General features: G+C 39.8%; 1 protein-coding gene across 4 annotated transcripts in view; it reads right to left on the reverse strand.

Moving 5' to 3' along the window:
• Positions 1 to 2,760: 2,760 nt before the first annotated feature.
• LOC135711271 (3',5'-cyclic-nucleotide phosphodiesterase regA-like) overlaps positions 2,761 to 20,176 on the reverse strand; it is a 648,988-nt gene continuing 631,572 nt past the window's right edge. For all 4 annotated transcript variants that reach the window (XM_065234072.1, XM_065234073.1, XM_065234071.1 and 1 more), the window contains one exon: positions 2,761 to 3,818. In XM_065234072.1, coding sequence (XP_065090144.1) covers positions 3,802 to 3,818 — 17 coding nt within the window. In that variant the 3' untranslated portion in view covers positions 2,761 to 3,801. The remainder of the gene's footprint in view (positions 3,819 to 20,176) is intronic.

Consider the following 20,176-nt stretch of genomic DNA (forward strand, 5'->3'; position numbering starts at 1 on the left):
AACATCAATGTGAACGGAGCATAATTTCTCAATGTTTGCATCAGCTGTCTTAGATTGGCAGATAATCGAGCCAAAGAACCAACAACTTTGGCTTCAAGCAAAATGTAGTTGGTTGACGTTTCTGCCACCGGAGTGTGCGCAACACGTGCCAAAAGAGATGAATCTTTCTAGTTGTCCAGAGGCCCGGTCAATCGAAACTTGTTGGGCCCTTTCCAAGAGATATCTACGGAAACACTTTAAGGCAGCGAATTCAATCGAAGAATTTAAAAAAAAAACTGGACAAAAGTGGCCAAAATTATCGCCAAAGAAAATGTGCTGAAGCTCATGGGCAGCATCAGATCAAAAGTTCGCTCCTTGGCATATTATTAAAGGAACTGCGGATTATTTTCGTCCAATTGAAAAAGAATACTATAGTTACATATATATGTAATAAAAATGTAAGTTAATTAACAAACCGTTGTTTTATTCCAATGATAAACTGTGCTTAAACTTTCTGGGACACCCTATATGTGTGTTTTTATCATATAAGGCTGTCAACGAAACAGTTGCGATCAGCTGACTTTTTTGTTTGCCAAGAACTTTTGACAGATCACAGTAGAACTGGCAGTTTATTCTCATATGAATTTCTACTTTGTTTATATTTACATTGCAGCACCATAAACACTAGATCACTCACACACTCTAGATTTCCAGCTGTCAGTGCCACTGAGAAACGTCTCTTTGATCACCTTTTTACAGTCGAATTTCGCTCGTTGGGCCGAGGGGGACGACTCTATCTACGATGCAGAAAAGATTGTGTTTTGCTGTGGCTAGCTGCACGCACGCTGAGTAGATAGAAGGAATATTTATGTCGATTTTGAAGATTTCGTGCAAAAAGATGAAGCACGATGCAAGAAGATGTGAGAAATGAAAGATGATTTTTCGAAGGTTGATTCGATAGTGTGAGATTTTTTGAGCATCTAGAATTGAGATTTAGATGTGTCGCCCCCCTCGCGTTGGGCTATCTTTAAGTGGGCTACGTTTTAGTTGGGCTCCCGTTAGATGGGCTGTAGCCTACCGAGCCTACCTAAATCGAAGTCAAACGTCATTTCTGACAGTGGTGATTAATTTTCGAGAAGCTCATGGATAAACAACTATCCAATTGCTATGGGTTTAGCCCAACGAGCGAAAGTTGATTGTATTGCATATTGCAACCATCTCTTCATTGCCTTAACCGAGATTGCATTTTAAGGCTGGATTTAATGCTATTCTTCGCACCTTTTCACAATCATCATCATTTTTCAGTAGTGACATCTGGCAGCAATTTTTGCGGCAATTCATCAGTACAGAAGTGCAGATCATTAAATTATAAAAAGATACAGAATTAAATATGGTAAGTCTGCTTGTACGTATAGATCAAGTCAGTTTGTATAAATCTAGTGCTCAGAATAATAAGGACCTACAGTTATAAGTTGAGTGAACAAATTTTCGGAAATTTCTACATTTAGGGGAAATGTCTCTAATGTTGGCCAATGGATCTAAGATTGGGCCCATCGCTAAAAATCTGCTATTTATCAATTTTATCTAGATGAACGCGTCATTGGGACGGTACTTATGGATATTTTTGGTTGCTATTGAAAATTTAGTCGATTGCTGAATTTATGTATGGGCCCAAATTAGGGACACTTAGGCCGACATTACCTGCATTTCCCCTAGTAGTGTGAAAAGCCGTATTGAGTAGCCAGGCATCAGCAAACGTACCGACAAATATTAATCCAGCTGAGTTATTAACGAAAGATAAAATCAATGTAGAGAATCTACCATTGAAATTCTGGCGTCACTTTTCAAATAGACCAATCTGCATTGATCAATTCTCTGCCTACTCTGTCATATTCTTATCGTCCAATACGCTCAATAATACTATCTTTTAACAGATTATGTAGAAAATTTAGCCCGTTATAAGAATGCAGCCAAGTTATTAACGAAAGAGAGAGTCAATGAAGAGAATCAATCAATGTAGATTGGTATATTTGAAAAGTGTCGCGATAGTTAGGCCCTTAGGATTCTGAACGTTTGAAATATCTTAAATAACTTTTTCTCACGATTCTGCCAATAAAAAAAAGATAATTCCGTTTTTTTTAAGTCAGTTCTGGGAAACGGCCTTTCCAACTAATTGCAGCAATAAATCACTCCCCCACTTATAACCTACTAACAAGACAAGAAATCCTCCAACAAGTTCACCTTCCTTTAACCAGAGCCAATCCTCCAACCAAGAAAAACTTTTTCACATTTTCCAACTGAACCGAAAAGAGTTTGCATTCCATTTATCATCAGAGCAGCTAGTTACAGCAAAAAGTGCACTCTAGCAGAAGCTGCAGTGTGCAGTTTTAAAATTTCCTCTAGTGGGCACTCTTTACAAATAAAAAAAAATGAATAGTTTTGGAAAAGTATTCACCGCCGTAGCTACACACTCAATTCCGCTGTCACTTAAGTCGTGGGTTGCTATGCACGGTCACAAAAAAAAAAAACTCGGTAAATGGAGGGATACATACCTGCATCGCTACTTCAAGATGAGGCCTCCTTAGTCAACCAAAAAAATGCGGAAAGTTTAACTGTTTTGATTCTTTTTCGCTTGTTGTAGTTGGGTATATTTCTGTGCACCGAACTTAAATGGGCAAGAAAAGTAAGCTTCTCTCTTTTTTCAAGACCGCGAAAAGTATGGTGCGTTAAAAAAATATTTTTTTTTCCGGTGTGCCTGATAAACCACGTTTCACTGCACTGTTTTTGTGTGTCTTGATGCTTCCTGTATCATTATATTCGGTATGTAAATGTTTCTCTTTTTTTTTGGTTTTTTTTCTCGACGGGTTCCTCTCTGCTACGGGTTGGGAAAGTGTATACATTCACTCATTTTGTGTTCTATTTTTTTACGATTTTGCTGCTTTTCTGCCTGTCTATGTGTTATGCAATATATGCGCTGTGATTTAGCTTGAATTATGTTCCGGATCCGAAGTGTAGTTTTTTTCGAGTTGCGATTTGTTGGAGCGTAAACTGAAAAAAGTTTTTCAAATTTGCTTGCTCTCACCCTTTTGCCTCTGACTGCATGTTCGTTGGTTTACACTAATCATACAATATTTGATTTTTTTTTGTCATTGCCCGTACTAAAATGTTTTTTTAGAAAGGATAATGCGTCTCCATTGAAGCAACGTTTCCACGGAAGATTTTGATCAATTTCTTAAGTTTGAGCTTCAGTCGTCTAAAAGATATACCTACTTGTTTTGCCGATCAATGTTACACGTTACTGCAATGCATTTAAATGTTTGGTACAATGAGTAAAAACCGCGAAAAATAAGCTCTCTTTCACACGTTTTGTAATTCGTCTTTCGTGTTACTCTCTAAATAATTCGACTAAAATAATCAACAAGGTGAATTTCGAATGCTGTTTAATTTTCTCCATGAAAGATCTCTTTTTACTGAAGATCAATGGAAGCTTAATTATCCCAACTATAATTTGTTGTTGCACATTTAACAGATAATCTGTAAGTATGTATTAATTGTGACGCTTTTGGGATATTTAAAAAGCCTTTCCATAGTTTACCGAAGTATCTGAAATAAACGACTCCAGAAAATGGTGAACTTTCATGAGAAAATCTTCAAATCCACAATTTCTGATCCTACATTTCCATAAGGGTGAGATTTGCTCAGTAAATCCGCCGGTTTTTATAATGATGATGATGCACGTTTCAAGCAAAACCGAAAAACTATTTCAACCCATCCTCCAGGGTGGCGGTCGGTAGCGGCTGCCCTCATCTTCAGCCTCAATGCTTAGTGACGTAAAGTTCCTGCAAGAAAAAAAAATGGAAAGGAAAACAATCTTGTAGAAAAATGTTAGCAAGAAAAAACTGCAACGTTTTAATTAGCTCTAGGTTTCTCGGTCAAAGTCATTAGGTACTCTCGTTAGTTTCATCCGCAAGGATCCGTTTCCACGGCTTTCGGAAGAGCTCTCGTTCGTAGCAGCGAACGAAAAGATTGTGTGAAATCGATAGTTGTAGGATGCCCTTTTTATATCTTGGTTCGATAATTGAGTTAAGAAGATGAAAACTTTCGTGAGCCTATCTTGTCACATCCCGTAGCCCATGAAAAAATAAAACTCTTTTCAGTTGCATACCAGACTTTAACCTGACTTATATATTTTTTGCCGAAGGCTAGTTCATCTCTTAATTTCATCACATAAAGGCTGACTAAAAGTAAATTGGTACGCCCCTCGCGCGCCGCTAGCACGTCTCTAGTGTTGGGAATCGAAAATCTTTGACAGTGGTTTATTTACAACTTCTATAGAAAACAACTGGTGCATGTTTGATCAAAGTAGTCGATCGCGTTCAGAAATAACGTGAAATGGAATTCGAAAGAAGAAAAAATATTGTGCACAAACACCTGGAAAATTCGGAGTGGTCCAGTTCCAAGCAGGCTAAAGTGCTGAAGATGCCGAAAACAACAGTTTGTCGATTGCTCAAAACCTACAAGAAAACCCTGAGTGTGGAAAGGAATTAGCGAACCTACGAAAAAACTGCAACCAGGAGTCGTCAGCTGCGCAGCAAGGTGTTGAGGCGCGTTAAAGCCAACCCCGGCCTTTCGATCCGAGATGTGGCCAGAAGGTACAACGTTAACATTCAAACGATGCGGAACATCCTTACCAGGGAAGGATACAAGTCGAAAAGCCAGTACACTCTGAACCGGCACATGAAGCAGAATTCTGTGGCCAAAAAGCGTGCAAGCGTGCACTTGAACGACCGTGTTTTGACGAAACACAAGGGCTGCACTTTGATTGATGACGAAAAATACTTCAAACTCGATTCCCGGTCAAAAGTTTTACATCGCGACTGGACGTGGGAATGTGCCGGGAAGATTCAACTTCAGGTTTGCCGACAAGTTCGCGGAGAAAGCCATGATTTGGCAAATGATTTGCAGTTGTGGCCTGAAAACGGAACCATTCGTCACATCCTCGACGATGACATCCCAAGTTCACATCGAAGAATGCCTGAAAAAGCGTGTATTGCCAATCATCCGCAAGCATAGGGAAAAGGTCATCTCAAGGCTCTAGAGTGGAATGCTGCCAACAATATATATATTTTGTTCCCAAGCTAATGCCTCCGAATTGCCCGGAATTTCGACCAATCGAAAAATACTGGGCAATTTCAAAGCAGCGACTTCGACTAAGCGGCGGGGCAGTGAAGGACATCCAGCAAATGCGGGCAAAATGGAAGAATGCGCTGGTTCGAGATTTCGTTTGAACTGGAGAAATGTAACTATCTAATGCAGTAGCTTTGAAGTTTTAATAAAAGTACTGTAAAGCAACCATTAACTGACATAACCCCAATGCTGCAAAATGCGTGTCGATGCATGTTGACATGGCTGGTTCTCAGCAATGCAATGACCAATCGTTGTGGTTCAGCCATCATTCAAAAGGTATGGCTATCTACTTTCGTTTGGAATAGGTAGACATTCAATTGGACCTTTGGTTGGCCAGCCGGAACGGAAAAAACCCGGAAAAGTCCCGAGCAAAATGCGTGTCGATTCATGTTGACATGACTGGTTCTCGGCAATTTGGTCACCACATCTTAAGATTGAGCCACTACTTGAAAGGTATGACTATCTATTTTCAACCGGAACAGACAAGGAACCGATTGAAGTTATGGAGAGGATACCGTTTTCAGGCCACTGTGTTTCAAAATCGATATGGTGATGGTATATTTCCTCTATGCTCATGATTGTATGCAATTTAGAAAAAATCGCAGATCTCTAGGTCTACTTTCAGGAATTGACCATTTTCCCGGTGAATCCGAATTTACACAGAGCCACCTTTCACGGGTTTTATCGTTCCGATTAGCCACCCACAACTCCAATCGGTTCCTTGTCTGTTCCGCTTGAAAGTAGATAGTCATACCTTACAAGTACTGATTTATTCTTAAGATTTTTTTTTTTTTATAATTACTTTATTTGTACAGGCTCAATCGAATAAACTTTACAGAGCCGAGTTATCCTTTGCGTTATACATTATTACTGTCTTAAATTTAAAGTTAAAGGAACTGGACCGAGTACTCGCGGTTGTCTCGAGGTTAGTGGAGATTTACAATTTTTTGGATGGGAAAAAGGGAAGAAGGAGGTTTGAAATGTGGTTTACGATACAACTATTTAATTAATCCTAAAGCATGAAATTATTTCTATTCATCTTGGAAACAAACATTGAAAAAAAAAACCCCACACGTACAAAATACAAACTAAACACAAGGTTAATCAAACTTACAATCTAAGGTTAATATCCTTAAAGTAAACATATATGAGTTTCATAAACTCCAGATCGCGTCTAGCCAAAATATCCCGAACTGGAACATTAGGTTGTCTACCTCGAGCCCGAAGGGAATCATAAAAATGTGACCTGACTCCACGATACTCCGCACAAGACCAAAGGATGTGATCAGCGTCCTGGTAACCTTGTCCACATTCACAGAGATTGCTGTCTCCCAACCCCACACGGAACAAGTGAGCGTTTAGACAATAGTGATTGGACATGAGACGAGACATCACGCGTATGAAGTCTCGACTCAAGTCCAACCCTTTGAACCATGCAAACTTCGACACCTTAGGGATAATTGAATGTAGCCATCGTCCCAAGCTCCCTTCACTCCATTGATGTTGCCAGCTAACGAGCGACTGCTGACGATAAATAGAGAAAAATTCACTATAGGCGATCTGTCGATCATAAATGTCGCCTTCCATAGCGCCCACCTTCGCAAGTGAATCCGCCTTCTCATTGCCCAAAATTGAGCAATGCGAAGGGACCCACGCGAAGGTGATGATGAAAGAGCGCACGGATAAAGTACTAAGCAGTTCTCGTATTTTCAAGAGAAAATACGAGAAGTGCTTTACCGGCCTAATGGAACGGATAGCCTCGACAGAACTGAGACTATCCGTAAAAATAAAGTAGTGGTCTGGAAGAAGTGAAGCAATTGTTTCCAAAGTGTAGTGAATTGCTGCCAGTTCAGCCACATACACAGAACAAGGAGCTTCAAGTTTTCGAGAGGCGCTATGAAATTCATTAAATACACCAAAACCAGCGGACTCCTCTATTAGAGATCCATCTGTGAAAAACGTTCTTGCAGAATCAACATGGCCAAACTTTGCAGCGTATAATGACGGAGCAATCATAGGACGATGATGCTCTGGAATTCCGCGGATTTCCTGCGTCATAGATAAATCAAAATTCACTGAATTGCCGAAATCGGAGAATATTACACGATTGGGAATATTTCTTGAAGGGCTGACATCCTGTGTTAAATATAGGTAGTACAAAGTCATAAAACATGTTTGAGGATTTAGCTCCAGAAGCTTCTCAAAATTTTCGATCACCAGTGGGTTCATTACTTCGCAACGGGTGAGGAGCCTCAGAGATAACTCTGAAAAACGGACGGATAGTGGCAACATGCCCGCCAGCACTTCGAGACTCATAGTATGAGTCGAGTGCATGCATCCTAACGCGATACGAAGACAACGATACTGGATCCGTTCCAGCTTGATGATGTGGGTTTTAGCTGCCGACTGAAAACAAAAACTACCATATTCTAGAACCGATAAAATCGTTGTCCGGTACAACGTCAGAAGATCTTGTGGATGGGCTCCCCACCACGTTCCGGTAATTGATCGAAGGAAATTGATCCTTAGTTGGCATTTTCGTCTCAGATACTCAATGTGGGATCTCCAGGTGCATTTGGAATCGAACCAGACCCCGAGATATTTAAAAGACATGGAATGAGTGACCGGTTTACCCAAAAGTTGAAGCTTCGGTTGTGCTGGGCTATGCTTCCTAGAAAAAACGACCAACTCAGTTTTCTCCGTGGAGAATTCGATACCCAGCTGAATAGCCCAAGTAGACAAATTGTCCAAGGTATCCTGTAAGGGTCCTTGCAGGTCAACCTCTTTTGGCCCTGTGATAGACACTACGCCGTCATCTGCAAGTTGTCTCAACGTGCAATTGTCATTAAGACAATTGTCAATTTCTCTAACGTAGAAATTGTACAAAAGGGGGCTTAAACATGAGCCTTGGGGGAGACCCATGTAGCTAAATCGAAAAGCTGTAGAGTTTCCATGAGAAAAGCTCATATGTTTTTCTGACAGCAAATTGTACAAAAAATTATTCATTAATGGAGACAATCCACAAGCGTGGAGTTTCTCTGAAAGAACTTCAACGGATACTGAATCAAAAGCCCCCTTGATATCCAAGAACACAGAAGCCATTTGCTCTTTCTTAGCAAAAGCCAACTGAATTTCCGAGGAAAGCAACGCGAGACAGTCGTTCGTTCCCTTACCCCTACGGAAACCAAATTGAGTATCTGAAAGAAGGTGGTTCGTCTCAACCCATTTGTCGAGGCGAAAAAGGATCATTTTCTCCATCAATTTCCGAATACACGACAGCATCGCGATGGGCCGATACGAATTGTGATCCGACGCGGGTTTATCAGGCTTTTTAATGGCTATCACCCTCACTCGTCTCCAATCGTCGGGAACAATATTGAGCTCCAAGAGCTGATTGTACAAGTTCAACATGCGCCTCTTAGCGACGTCTGGGAGGTTTTTCAGCAAGTTGAACTTGATTCTATCAGATCCCGGGGCAGAATTGCCACACGAAAGGAGAGCGAGTGAAAGTTCCACCATTGAAAAAGGCTGACTGATTTCGTCTAGCGAATTCGCGGTTTCGCGAGGAATCAACTGCGACGGCACGGAATCCGGACACACTTTTCGCGCGAATTTAAGAATCCATTGATCCGAGCATTCCTCGCTTTCGTTGTTAGTAGACCGGTTTCCGGACCGGATTCTGACGAGTTGAACCCACTGGCAATCGAAATTTTGATCGGCAGATGATCACTACCGTGCGGATCCTGGATTACATGCCAAGTGCAATCCAACGATAGTGAATTAGAGCAAAAGGTGAGGTCTAATCTGCTACCATTCGAGGATGGACCAGCCAAACGTGTTACTTCTCCATTGTTAAGTATTGTCATGTTGAAGTTGTCGCAGAGATCATAAATCAAAGTAGAACGGTTATCATCGTACAGCTCCCCCCAGCCTGTACCGTGGGAGTTAAAATCTCCCATGATCAACCATGGAGCGGGAAGTACCGCACATATGTCGAAAAGTTGTTTGCGATTAACAGAGACTCTAGGAGCAATATATACAGAAGCAATACAAAGGCTCTTACCTTTAATGGTAGCCTGACATGCGACAACTTCAATACCGGGGAATTCGGGAAGATTCACTCTATAGAAGGAATGGCACTTTTTGATCCCCAAAAGTACCCCTCCTCCACGTGAATCCTCACGATCCAATCGAATAATGTTAAAATCATAAAAAGGGAGATCAATTTCTGAAGAGAGCCATGTTTCACAGAGGGCAAATGCATCGCAATTATTGTTATGGACTAAATACTTGAACGAATCTAATTTCGGGATAAGACTTCGACAATTCCACTGTAGAACAGTGATCAAATCCCCGACCTCGTTTGGAAAATTATCCATCGAAGGAGATGATAGCTGCAAGAAGGGGCCATTTTGAAGTCAATTGCTTCAAGAAGGATTTCACAGTGGGAAGCAATGTGAGGACAATGCTTTTCAGAGGATCAGAAATGTTGAGGTATTTGAGAATACCGTCCACAATGTCATCAAATGAGAACAACCCAGATGAAGAAGGGGTTTCTGTTCTTAAAATTGGGGCATCAGGGGTTTTGGATGTCCCCGGAAGAGGTGGAAAATCCTGGGTATAGTCAGTTCTGCGGAATCCAGGAGGAGTAGAAGTCTCCTTTTTTCCACCACTCCTTGATTTGGGCAAGCTGATTTGGGGTTCTTTATTTGCAACAATCCGCGAACGGATGCGCTTTCGTTTCCGTGCAGAACCTTCCGGAAAACTGAAAGAAGTTCCCTCCTCAGCCAAGTCAGAGTCAGTCTCGTCATCTGACAAAAGAGAAAAGGGATTTTTGTCATTGGTCGATGGCGTGGCTGTCTTAAGCATTTCTGCAAAAGACCGCCTGGAACGTTCCTTAAGGGAGCGTTTCATTTTGTCCCCGAGTTGTTTGTACGCCGGGCACGACGAGAGAGCATGAAGAGGAGTTCCGTTGCAGTACACGCATTTTGGTGCAGTAGCTGCGCAGGCGCCATCCTCATGCTTCTCCCCGCATGTGGAGCAGCGTGCCTTGTTGCCGCAGTGGGAGGCCGTATGTCCCAACCGCTTACAATTCTGGCAGTTCATGACCCGAGGTACAAACAACCGCACAGGAAGACGAAGTTTTCCCAGCTCGATGTATTGAGGAAGGGCAGATCCAGAAAAGGTCACCCGAAACGAGTCTGTGGGGGTAAAACTCTTTTTACCCTCGCTGAGCGATACTGACTTCATTCTATGAACGGCCAGTATCTTTACCGGAGGAAGCAAGGGGTTCTTGAATCGGCCAACCGCTTGCTTCTACAGTATCTCGGGGTTCAGGCTCGCCTCAGTGACCACGCCTTCGATCTCCACATCAGAAGCTGGAATGTACACCCTATATTCCAGTGTGAAAAACTGGGAAACAGCAATTTCATTGGCCTGTTTCAGGTTAGCGACGGTCACACGAAGTTTGTTGTGCCTAACCTTCGTTATTTCGGTCACGGCAGAGAATCGCTTTGTCAGATCATCAGATATCTGAACAACATTCAAGGGTTTGTTTTTGGGCTGAAAATAGACAACCCATGGGCCAGTCGAGTCATTCGGGTAGGACCGCAATCTGGAGCTTTTCTCAGCCTGCCCATTGTCAGACTGAGACAACGAACCATGGATGACATCATCATTTTTCTTAGATGAATGGTCATCCATGTCGTCTTCTGACAAAACATCCATTTTGTTCAACTAGTGGGAGCGCAAAATGCTCTCCCACTGAACGCACAGACACAATACACAGAAAACACTACAAACACAGAAATACAAAATGAAAATTTAACTAATGGAGGAGGAAAAGAAACAAAAAAAAACAAAAACTTATCTGATAATTCTATACTTCTACCACCGAGCGTTATATGTGTAGGCGTTTACACAGATGGCTGGAAGAGACGCGCTGCGTGGATGACCTTCGTTGTGGTGCACTTGATCGAGGCTCGGTACTCAGCGCACACAGGCGCACGATGATTGATGAACGATGTAGATGTAGAAACGGGTGCTCACACTCGATGATGATGATACGTGCGCGGGTATGCGTAAGCGCGTATGCGTGACCACGCAACGATGATGCCCAAATTGGTTCGCGAATTTCCAATAGCACGGATTACTCTTTCCGAAAATGACACTTTCTACTAAAAAAAAACTCACTTTTCGATCAATTTACCGGGAACTATGCCAGGAGTCACTTAGTGAGAAAAAAACTGATAATTTATATCAAGCGAATACCGAGAAAACTTCCAAAACAACGGAGCGCGAAACAAGTCGACCGTACTTCTTGCTAGGACGCAGTGAGATGTTATTCTTAAGATGTGGTGACCAAATTGCCGAGAACCAGTCATGTCAACATGATCGATACGCATTTAGCTAGGGACTTTTCTGGTTTTTTTTTCCGTTCCGGCTGGCCAACCACAGGTCCAACTGGGATTCTTTCTATTCAAAATAAAATAAGATAGCCACATCTTTGGACTGGTGGCTGAATCATAACGATGGGTCATCGCATTGCTGAGAACCAGCCATGTCAACTATGAATCGACACGCATTTTGCAGCCTTGGTACTTTGAGGAAGTTTCGATGGCTTGGGATTATTTCAGTTAATAGACTTTTTAAACTTATTGAATCACGAATTACAGGTCTTTTAATGCGTACCAATGTACTTTTAGTCAGCCTTCATTATTGTTACATTCATTCTTACATAACTCGGAGCGTTTGGTACGGTATATCCACGCATCCTAAACCCGGAAAACATAACAATACAATTACCATAAAATAGAATACAATTACATCAAAATCTATTGCCAATAATCGATCTTATCGTACGTATATTGCACAAGAAATTTTAAAATGTTGTGATTACAATAGATTTACAATACGTCCCAAATAGTAAGAATTTTCAACAATAGAACAACAATACAGTTAATGATAAATTGCTCATCTTTGTTCGGGAAAAAGTGATTTTTCCTATGGTTAAGATACATAACAACCCCCTTGTTCTATTGTAGATTTACCCATTTACCATATATTTTATAGTGAACACAATACATTTTAAGGTTATTTTAACGTTGTGGACAATATGATTTATTGTAAATACAATTAATTCTATTGTATGATTCTTTTTTTACGGGAATGATTTATTTAAACTCGAATCATTTCATAGCTAGAGTAACATTTGAAATGGGCCTATGGCCAAAACATAAACAAACCAGAAAATGAATTTTAAATTTTTCCGCTACTATTCAATTTCTATTTAAGAAAATTGAAGTATTTTAGGCATTTATATTGTTCACAATAACAATAATAACTGAATCTCAGTATACAACATCCAAAATATGTGAAACCTTTCAAAAATATATGAAAATCGATAACAATTTAATTTAATAAATGAATAAGCCTTTTTTGCGAATCTTTCAATGGATAGGCCCTTTTCGTTAAGCCGTTATGCTTGTCATCAGTAATGGTACGCCCTTTGCTAAGCCTTTTCGTAACGTCAAATAAATTCAAAACAAATCATTGGCCCTGCCTCAAGCAAAAGGGCCTAGCTTTGGTTTGAAAATTTTCAATCATCGGCCCTTCTACGTCACTGGGCCTATCAATGAAATGAAAAAAATAAATGGTTGGCCGTTTTAGCGTGCCTATCTAGCATTTTACGAGCGCTTATGGCCGCCACAATCTGGCTGAGGTTTTGGTAGGGAACATATGAATTGACGTTTGGGTTGTGTCGTTTGACTGATAAACGTTCAAATTTGATCGTTTACACGTCAAACGACACAAGCCAAACTTCAAATCTTATGTTCCCTACCAGAAACTCAGCCAGATTGTGGCGGCCATAAGCGATCGTAAAATGTTGGATTAATAAATTGAAAAATTTCGTTGATCGGCCGTTCCTAAAATCGAGTTATTTTTAATGATTTTTCTCGATTATGCGGAACTTTCCTACACGATTAGTAGCTATCAATCGGTGCTAAAAAATAGTGTCAAAACCCGAATTGTTTACGTTTTGGACATAGGCCCATTTCAAATGTTAGGATCTCCTATGGGGCAAATTCAACGCAGTAAACCTGGCTGTTTTGATGTTTGTGTCATATTAAAGATATGCTGCAAACATCAATGTTGATAAGACAAATTATTAGGCGTTATATAATCTAATCATTTTCTCGTACTGGCTGCGTTTGTATTATATTAGATTAGATTAGATATCAAGAAATATATAAACGGAAAAAAATACACAATAGGGTAAACTGAAAGATAAATATGATGCACCCTAATGTACACGCAGATCTACGGAAATGATAAAGTTTTGCAAAAATTTGGATCCGTTGACAAAATCCACGGGTTTTGCTTTTTTTTCTAAGGAGTTATACGGATTTTTGTCATTTTCTGCGTAAAGATTACGATTAAGATTTTTACGGTTCAGATTAAAAACGGAAAGATTACCGGTATACGAAATTGGTGGAATGTAAAGTGGAATCGTTCATCGCTATTAATTAATCATTATCACTGGAAATAAACTAATCAATGAACTAACTAGTCAAGAAGATCCACAGATCACGCGCTGCATTTATCATTTCGCAAAACTCCCCCTAAGCTTTTTTAATTTTTTATATAACTCTTTCTAGAAATCTCTGAAGTTTCCTTCCATAATTTTTTTTTGAAATCCACTTTAATTTTTCTTGAAACTATCGTAGTACCCTTTGAGTTCTTCTCGTAATTTACATTGAATCATACAGCATAATTCTCTTGAAATTTAGCTCCGAACTTAATGGAGGTACTCATTCACATTGGACCTGAATCCCCATCACAATCGTCATGAAATTCTCCTCGGAACTACCAACCGGTAGAAAATAACGATTTTAAATTGGCTCACTACTTGACTAGCCTATTGGTCCCCAGCAAATCAAGTTTGACAGATTAAATGAGGGGTTAGTGGATTTTCCAATGTTTTGAGGGGTGCATCGATTAGCTTGGGACCGAAGATAGTACCAGACCTGAGCCAAAAAGTTGAGCACGTTTCTTCGGGACCTGCTGGTCTTAGAGTTACCTTTATGGAACTACCTTAAGTTGTACTCAGGTAATCATTCCTTAAAATTCCAGTTAAAACTCCCTTAGAGTTCTTCATAGCTACCGTGGAATTGTTCTCATCAATTTTACTTGTTTATAAGAAACTTATAGGATACTGAGAGGCAAGCACATATCATTGGTAAAAGACGTGTGTGTGTGTGAGAAAATTTGCGAAAAAATCTAAGGGCACATGTTCTACATAACACATGTTGGTAATTTCGCTAGTCAGTCTAGTCTAAGTCAAGGGGTAATCAACTCTGCACACTGTGCCGAAACACAGCAGGGCACACTTTTCGGTACGTAGGGTATGTATGACACAAACAACATTATATAACACGGCAGCACTGTTGAGTTTTGCCAATCGTACTTATTACTATGTTACTGCTTTGTTTACTTCAGATATTGAATAAAAAATTGAAAAGAGTTCTATCGACATTTGACTTTCGATCCCGCCCCTGGCGAACCATTGTCCAGGCCGAATAATCTCGGAGAATTCGAGCACCACACACGGGACGCTCTGTATTATGTTGTATACTTATGCAAACAATTGTTCCCATATTGCGCGCGATAATCAGGGATTGGAGGCTTATATGTGGGAGTTTCTCCAGATAAGATCCAAACCGAACTTACTTACAAAAAAGAGCAGGATTTCTATAGTTAATTAAAAAAAACTTACTTAACTAAATATATGCAGTCCATGTAAGAAAAAAAGAAAAACTTGAATTCAACGCTAAGAAATTGCTTGACGGTAAAACCAACCGATGGAAACTAACGATTTTAAATTGGCTCACTGCTTGACTAGCCTATTGGTTCCAAGCAAATCGATTAAAGTACCCCATTTTAGTCGAAATTTTAGTACTACACAATGTTTGTTTTGCTTTGCTTGGGACCGAAGAGAGTACCAGAGATGAGCCAAAAAATTGAGCTCTTTTCTTCGGGACTTTTTAGTCTCATAGCTACCTTTATGGTAAATCCATTAACAGAAGAGGTAGAGTAGGTAGAATTAGCTATTAAGGTCACATTGTGAGAAGAGAGAATAATCATCCCATCAGAATAGTATTTAATATGAATTCCAAAGGAAAAACTAGCTTCACTTGAATAAATGCACTAAATCAGGACTTAAGTAGGTTTCAAAGTATAAACCACAACAAATGGGTGCTTTTGGCAGAAGAAAGGGAAAAACATAAAGCTCAAGTTGAAGAGATCTATAAAGGAAAAAATAGCGAAATTTCAGACGGAGAGTCTTCAGAGGATAAAAGCATAAATGAAAGGATATATAAACACTAGAAAATAAGAATGCTATTATTCAGGGATGCTATGTGTTTCTTTTATCTGTTTCATGATACATTTTGAGTTAAATTTCTGGTAAAGAATAACTGGTAAGAATAATAGCAACGCACTTAATGGGAGCTTGTGAGATGCACGCTCAAAATACTTTATCAAATACCTTTTTAATTGCTTAAGTACTTATATTAAAGAAAACAAGCTCTGTGTGCATTTCATTTAAAAAATGTGGTTTGGATCGGTAAATTGCTTCATCATAAAGGTAAGTATTTATTTTTTTATTTTTTTTGTTTACTACTGGGTTCGGAAGAGTTCACCAGGGTACCCGATTGAAGCGAAATGGATGGGGAGAGTGGCAATGCAACTCCTTGTTTTTAACATATCGTGAATAGAGGGCGGGCTCTTTTCCCCACTCACTGGGACATCCTCCTGCTGAATGGCCTGTTTTTCGACCGGTTGTATGATCGCTGTTTGAAGGAGATTCTCATTTATTCCGTGGATGCACGTGGGCGATGTTGCCTACGGATTCACCCAAACCGTTTTTGGCCCTTCATACAATGACAGGTTAAGTGCAATTAGAGGTTATTATACTTGATCAAGTCGAACAGCGAAGATAGTCCACAGTCTACCGATAATTGTCTTGCTACAATGAGTGGTAGATCCAAAACGAACCAAACTAGAAGGACGACGAAACCGGAACAACTTTATCCAAGGGATTGAATATTCAATCTAGGCCATTTGCGAGTGGTCGGATAAATGAATAATGATTATAAGTATTAATGATTTTTTTAAGTTGACACGCGTTTTAAATTTTAAATTCTTTAGAAAATCAAAATGCAAAGCAACATCTGCTGATTGATACGTTCGGAACCTGGTATTGTGGAATTATCAATATTTCAATTCTATTTCAAAAACAGTTCAATATCAGACACGGCCTGTTTGTTGAAAATGCCTCTAAAAAGTAATCTTTCATTACTGGTGACACAATTTGGCAAAATTCAAGGTACTTTTCCAAAGCACTAAACATAAATGGCTAGTCTTCAAACAAAACTGGAAGGAATGCTTTTTTATAACTAGCTTCCATCTTATCACAATAAGTTAAATATTTAAATCCGGCAAACACAAGCCGAATCCAAATACTTCTCGATGTTCGACAATTCCATATATGAACAATATATACTTATATAATAGCGCGTATTCTGCTGGTGCTCGAAGGTCGAACACTTGTCCTTGTGGGGATGGAAGATATCCACTGGTAGGCATGGAAAATCATTTACATTCATTTCATGCATTCATTTACATTCATTTGCCTCTAACTTTTTTCATCAACAGCATTCCGCAAAATGATGTTCAGAGCTTTAGTAGGTTTTGTTATTAGCTACAACTTTTGCCCATAACTCAAATCTGTATCTTGGCTTCTGTTCGCTCTGGTTCGTCATGCATAAGAAATACGGATTTGAGTTGTTAACAAAAGTTGTAGGTAATAGCAAAACTTACAAAAGTTCCATACAGGAATTCTGTCGATGAAAAAAGTTAGGGGCAAATGAATGTAAACGAATGCACGAAATGAATGCAAATGATTTTCCATGCCTGTCCACTGGTTTAATTCCCCGCTGAACAAACACCGTCACGGCCTTTTTAAGTCTCTTTTCAGCTGCTTTGCGAATATCCTCGGCGCGTTTGGCTTCACAATCCCTGTGCAACTCTTTTCGGTTGATAAGCTTCATGCGTCTATGGTTTTGCGGTCTTCCAGAAAATCGCCAAGGTTCGGAAGAATGTTATCACATCATTTGGAAGGCCTTGCAAAATCGGAGACAAAAGGCATTGTTTCGATTGAGTTCGTAGTTCTGAAGGAATATAGTACTTAAATCAGCACTACTTAAACTGAAATAAATTGGAGTTTCGGCTATGCAGTCTGTCGAGTTCAAATCGTAGTTTTTTAACTGCCCAACGTTTCAGCAGTTTTTGGCAGCCTTTCTCGGGGGACATTAATTCTACCGTAATTAAATTACCCCTGAGGAAGGCTGCCAAAATCCGCCGAAACGCTGGGCAGTTAAAAAAAACTACGGTTTGAACTCGACAGACTGCCCGAGCAAAGTCCCGCTTCAAAATGACAGCAAATTTAAATCAAGTTTTGATATCAACATCAAACTGAAATCATAATTTGATTTCAGTTTACGCAATTGACAAATTTGATATAAAATTTTGTTTTCATTTTGCTGTACATTTGCTCTTCAAATAAATGTTGTTACGGGTTTGTTTTCATTGCCTTAGCATAACATCAAATGGAATACTTGTTTTGTTATCAACAGGAAAAAATGATATCAACCTTTGTAATCATTATCAGCGAAATCACACCATCAAATTTAGATTTCAGTTTGATCTCAGACTTTGCTCGGGAGCATAGCCGAAACTCCAATTAATCAATTACAAATAGTCGTAAAATTAACACAAAAAATTGAATTTTTCTGAGAGTAACCGATGTAAACATAAACAAGCACAAAAGTAATTATAAATTCTGAGTTGCCAAACTCATGGGATATTGACGCCTTGATTGACAGCTTTCGGCTCATTCGTCACAGCGTAGGCCCCGCTCTCGGTACAGTTAAGGTATGCATAGTTGAATACCCATTCCAAGTTCATTGACAATTTTTCTAGGTCCAGTATCATATTTTTTTTCATTAAGAAGGCGATGTCATCGGAGGTTTTGTAATACATACATCTGCAGCTGGAGTCACTTTCTGGTCCATACTGTCCCGCAAAGATTCAAAATATCGATGAGTTTTCATTTACCAGGATCTTCTAAAATACAGGATCTCCGGAGTACTGTAAAACGAGGTGAAATTGATCAACTTACGTACTTACTTAAGTACCCTGGGCATGAAAATTTCTACCGATGGGTGCCAAACGATGCAAATGAATGTGTCCAACTGTGCTTTTGGCACACTGTGCGGAGTGACCAACCCCTTGGAGAATTTGATTTTATGAATCGAACCCATTGGATTACCATTACAATGATATTAAGCAATACTGATGGTGTTATTAGGCATATTATTTAAAAATATGCAGCTTAAACTAATGATGGTCTAAAAAAAAAACACTACAAAGAATAAAGATTCAAACAAACTGCCTCGACAACCTATGCCTACGTTGTTTTATTATGATTCCAACATCTTAGATACAACAAAGTCAAACCAATCAATAAGCTACATTCAAGCGATCAGCGCAAGCTATGATTGTTGTGTCATCAATTTCTACTGAAATGATTGCAGGTATTCATTGCCAAAGCAAACTCCTTTCCTGCAACTTCATTTATGTATATGCTAAAGTACTCGGTGCTACAATAACGGAATTTAATAAACTCAGATTGCATGCTGAGTGGCGAATGCAAAAACATAAAAAAATAAAGAAACGACAATCATCAGAGATGAAGTTTCCGTTTTTGAGTAGCTTTTGAATCGTAAACGAAACCGGGAGCGGAGCATGGAATGGAATGGAATCGGAAGCACTGAACAGTGCGAAAAAGAAAACATGGAATCCACTCAAGTGCTAAACCCGTTCATCGTCCATTCATCCATCCATCCATCCAATGGTGAATGAATGACGAATGGAACCATCCGAGTGCTTTTGTGTCCTTGACGACCGGGTGTAGTTCGTCCAGGAAAAGCAATCCTCACAAAGACAGGAGTAGGCCAAGTTCGAGGGAAAATGGCATGCAAAAAATAAATGTATCCTCGAGTGATCTTCAAAGGGGTTAACATTTAACCTGCCTTTCAAGAAGGAAACTGCTGCTCTCTGATCAAAAGGATAAATTGAAATTATATTTCGTTCCCGGTATTTTCCGCAATCTGTTTTCGTGTTTTATTTTCCGACTCTCCAGCTGTGGGACTCTTGAATCGACTCTTCTGACGATTCTGACGTTTGAACGTTCGTTTGCAGGAATAATCATCAATTTTGGTTTACATCCTCACGGGAGTATTCCTAGCCTGGCTGGCTGGGTTCGGAGGAAGTCATGATAATGCAAATTTGAAACGAAACTTCTGTGCAAATGATGCTCGTTATCTTGTCTGATTGAATTAATGAGTGGGAGTGTAGCATTGAATTAATCGCTTCAATTACCGTTGATTAGCTAATTCTCCCGAGAAGTAAATTTATGTACGTTCTCATACACACACCATTTTCTACATCGGTAGTTACAGGGACCGGATGAGCACTTGTACTACTGTCATGTCTTTTTTTTGCTTCCTAAATCCGCATAGAGTGGAAAGTTGGAAATGCTTAAAGCACACAACATTAAGGGCAAGCATAAGGTTCCAGTTGGAACGTTATAGCTACTTATGGTGAGAAGAAGAAGAAGAAGCAAAGAGAAGGAGCAAAGCTCTCGGAGAAGCTGTGTACATGGTTTGATAAGCCAGCAGCGTTCAATTATCTGAATTAGTTTCCTATCCTTTCGACAGCCCCAGCTTACCTCGTCGTTGTACGATCTACAGAGCATGGTAAAAGGTCCTTGAATATGGCATACCAGAGACCACGTAATGGAGCATAGGATTTATGCAGCACTTGACAACGAAGACGACGGTTGTCGTTGACAACCAAATGAAGCACATCCCGTTCTAACCTTACATAC

This window comes from Ochlerotatus camptorhynchus, unplaced genomic scaffold, assembly GCF_037179485.1.
Source record: "Ochlerotatus camptorhynchus isolate MF236.1 unplaced genomic scaffold, CSIRO-AGI_Acam_v1.1 ptg000429l, whole genome shotgun sequence".
NCBI classification, from domain to species: domain Eukaryota; kingdom Metazoa; phylum Arthropoda; class Insecta; order Diptera; family Culicidae; genus Ochlerotatus; species Ochlerotatus camptorhynchus.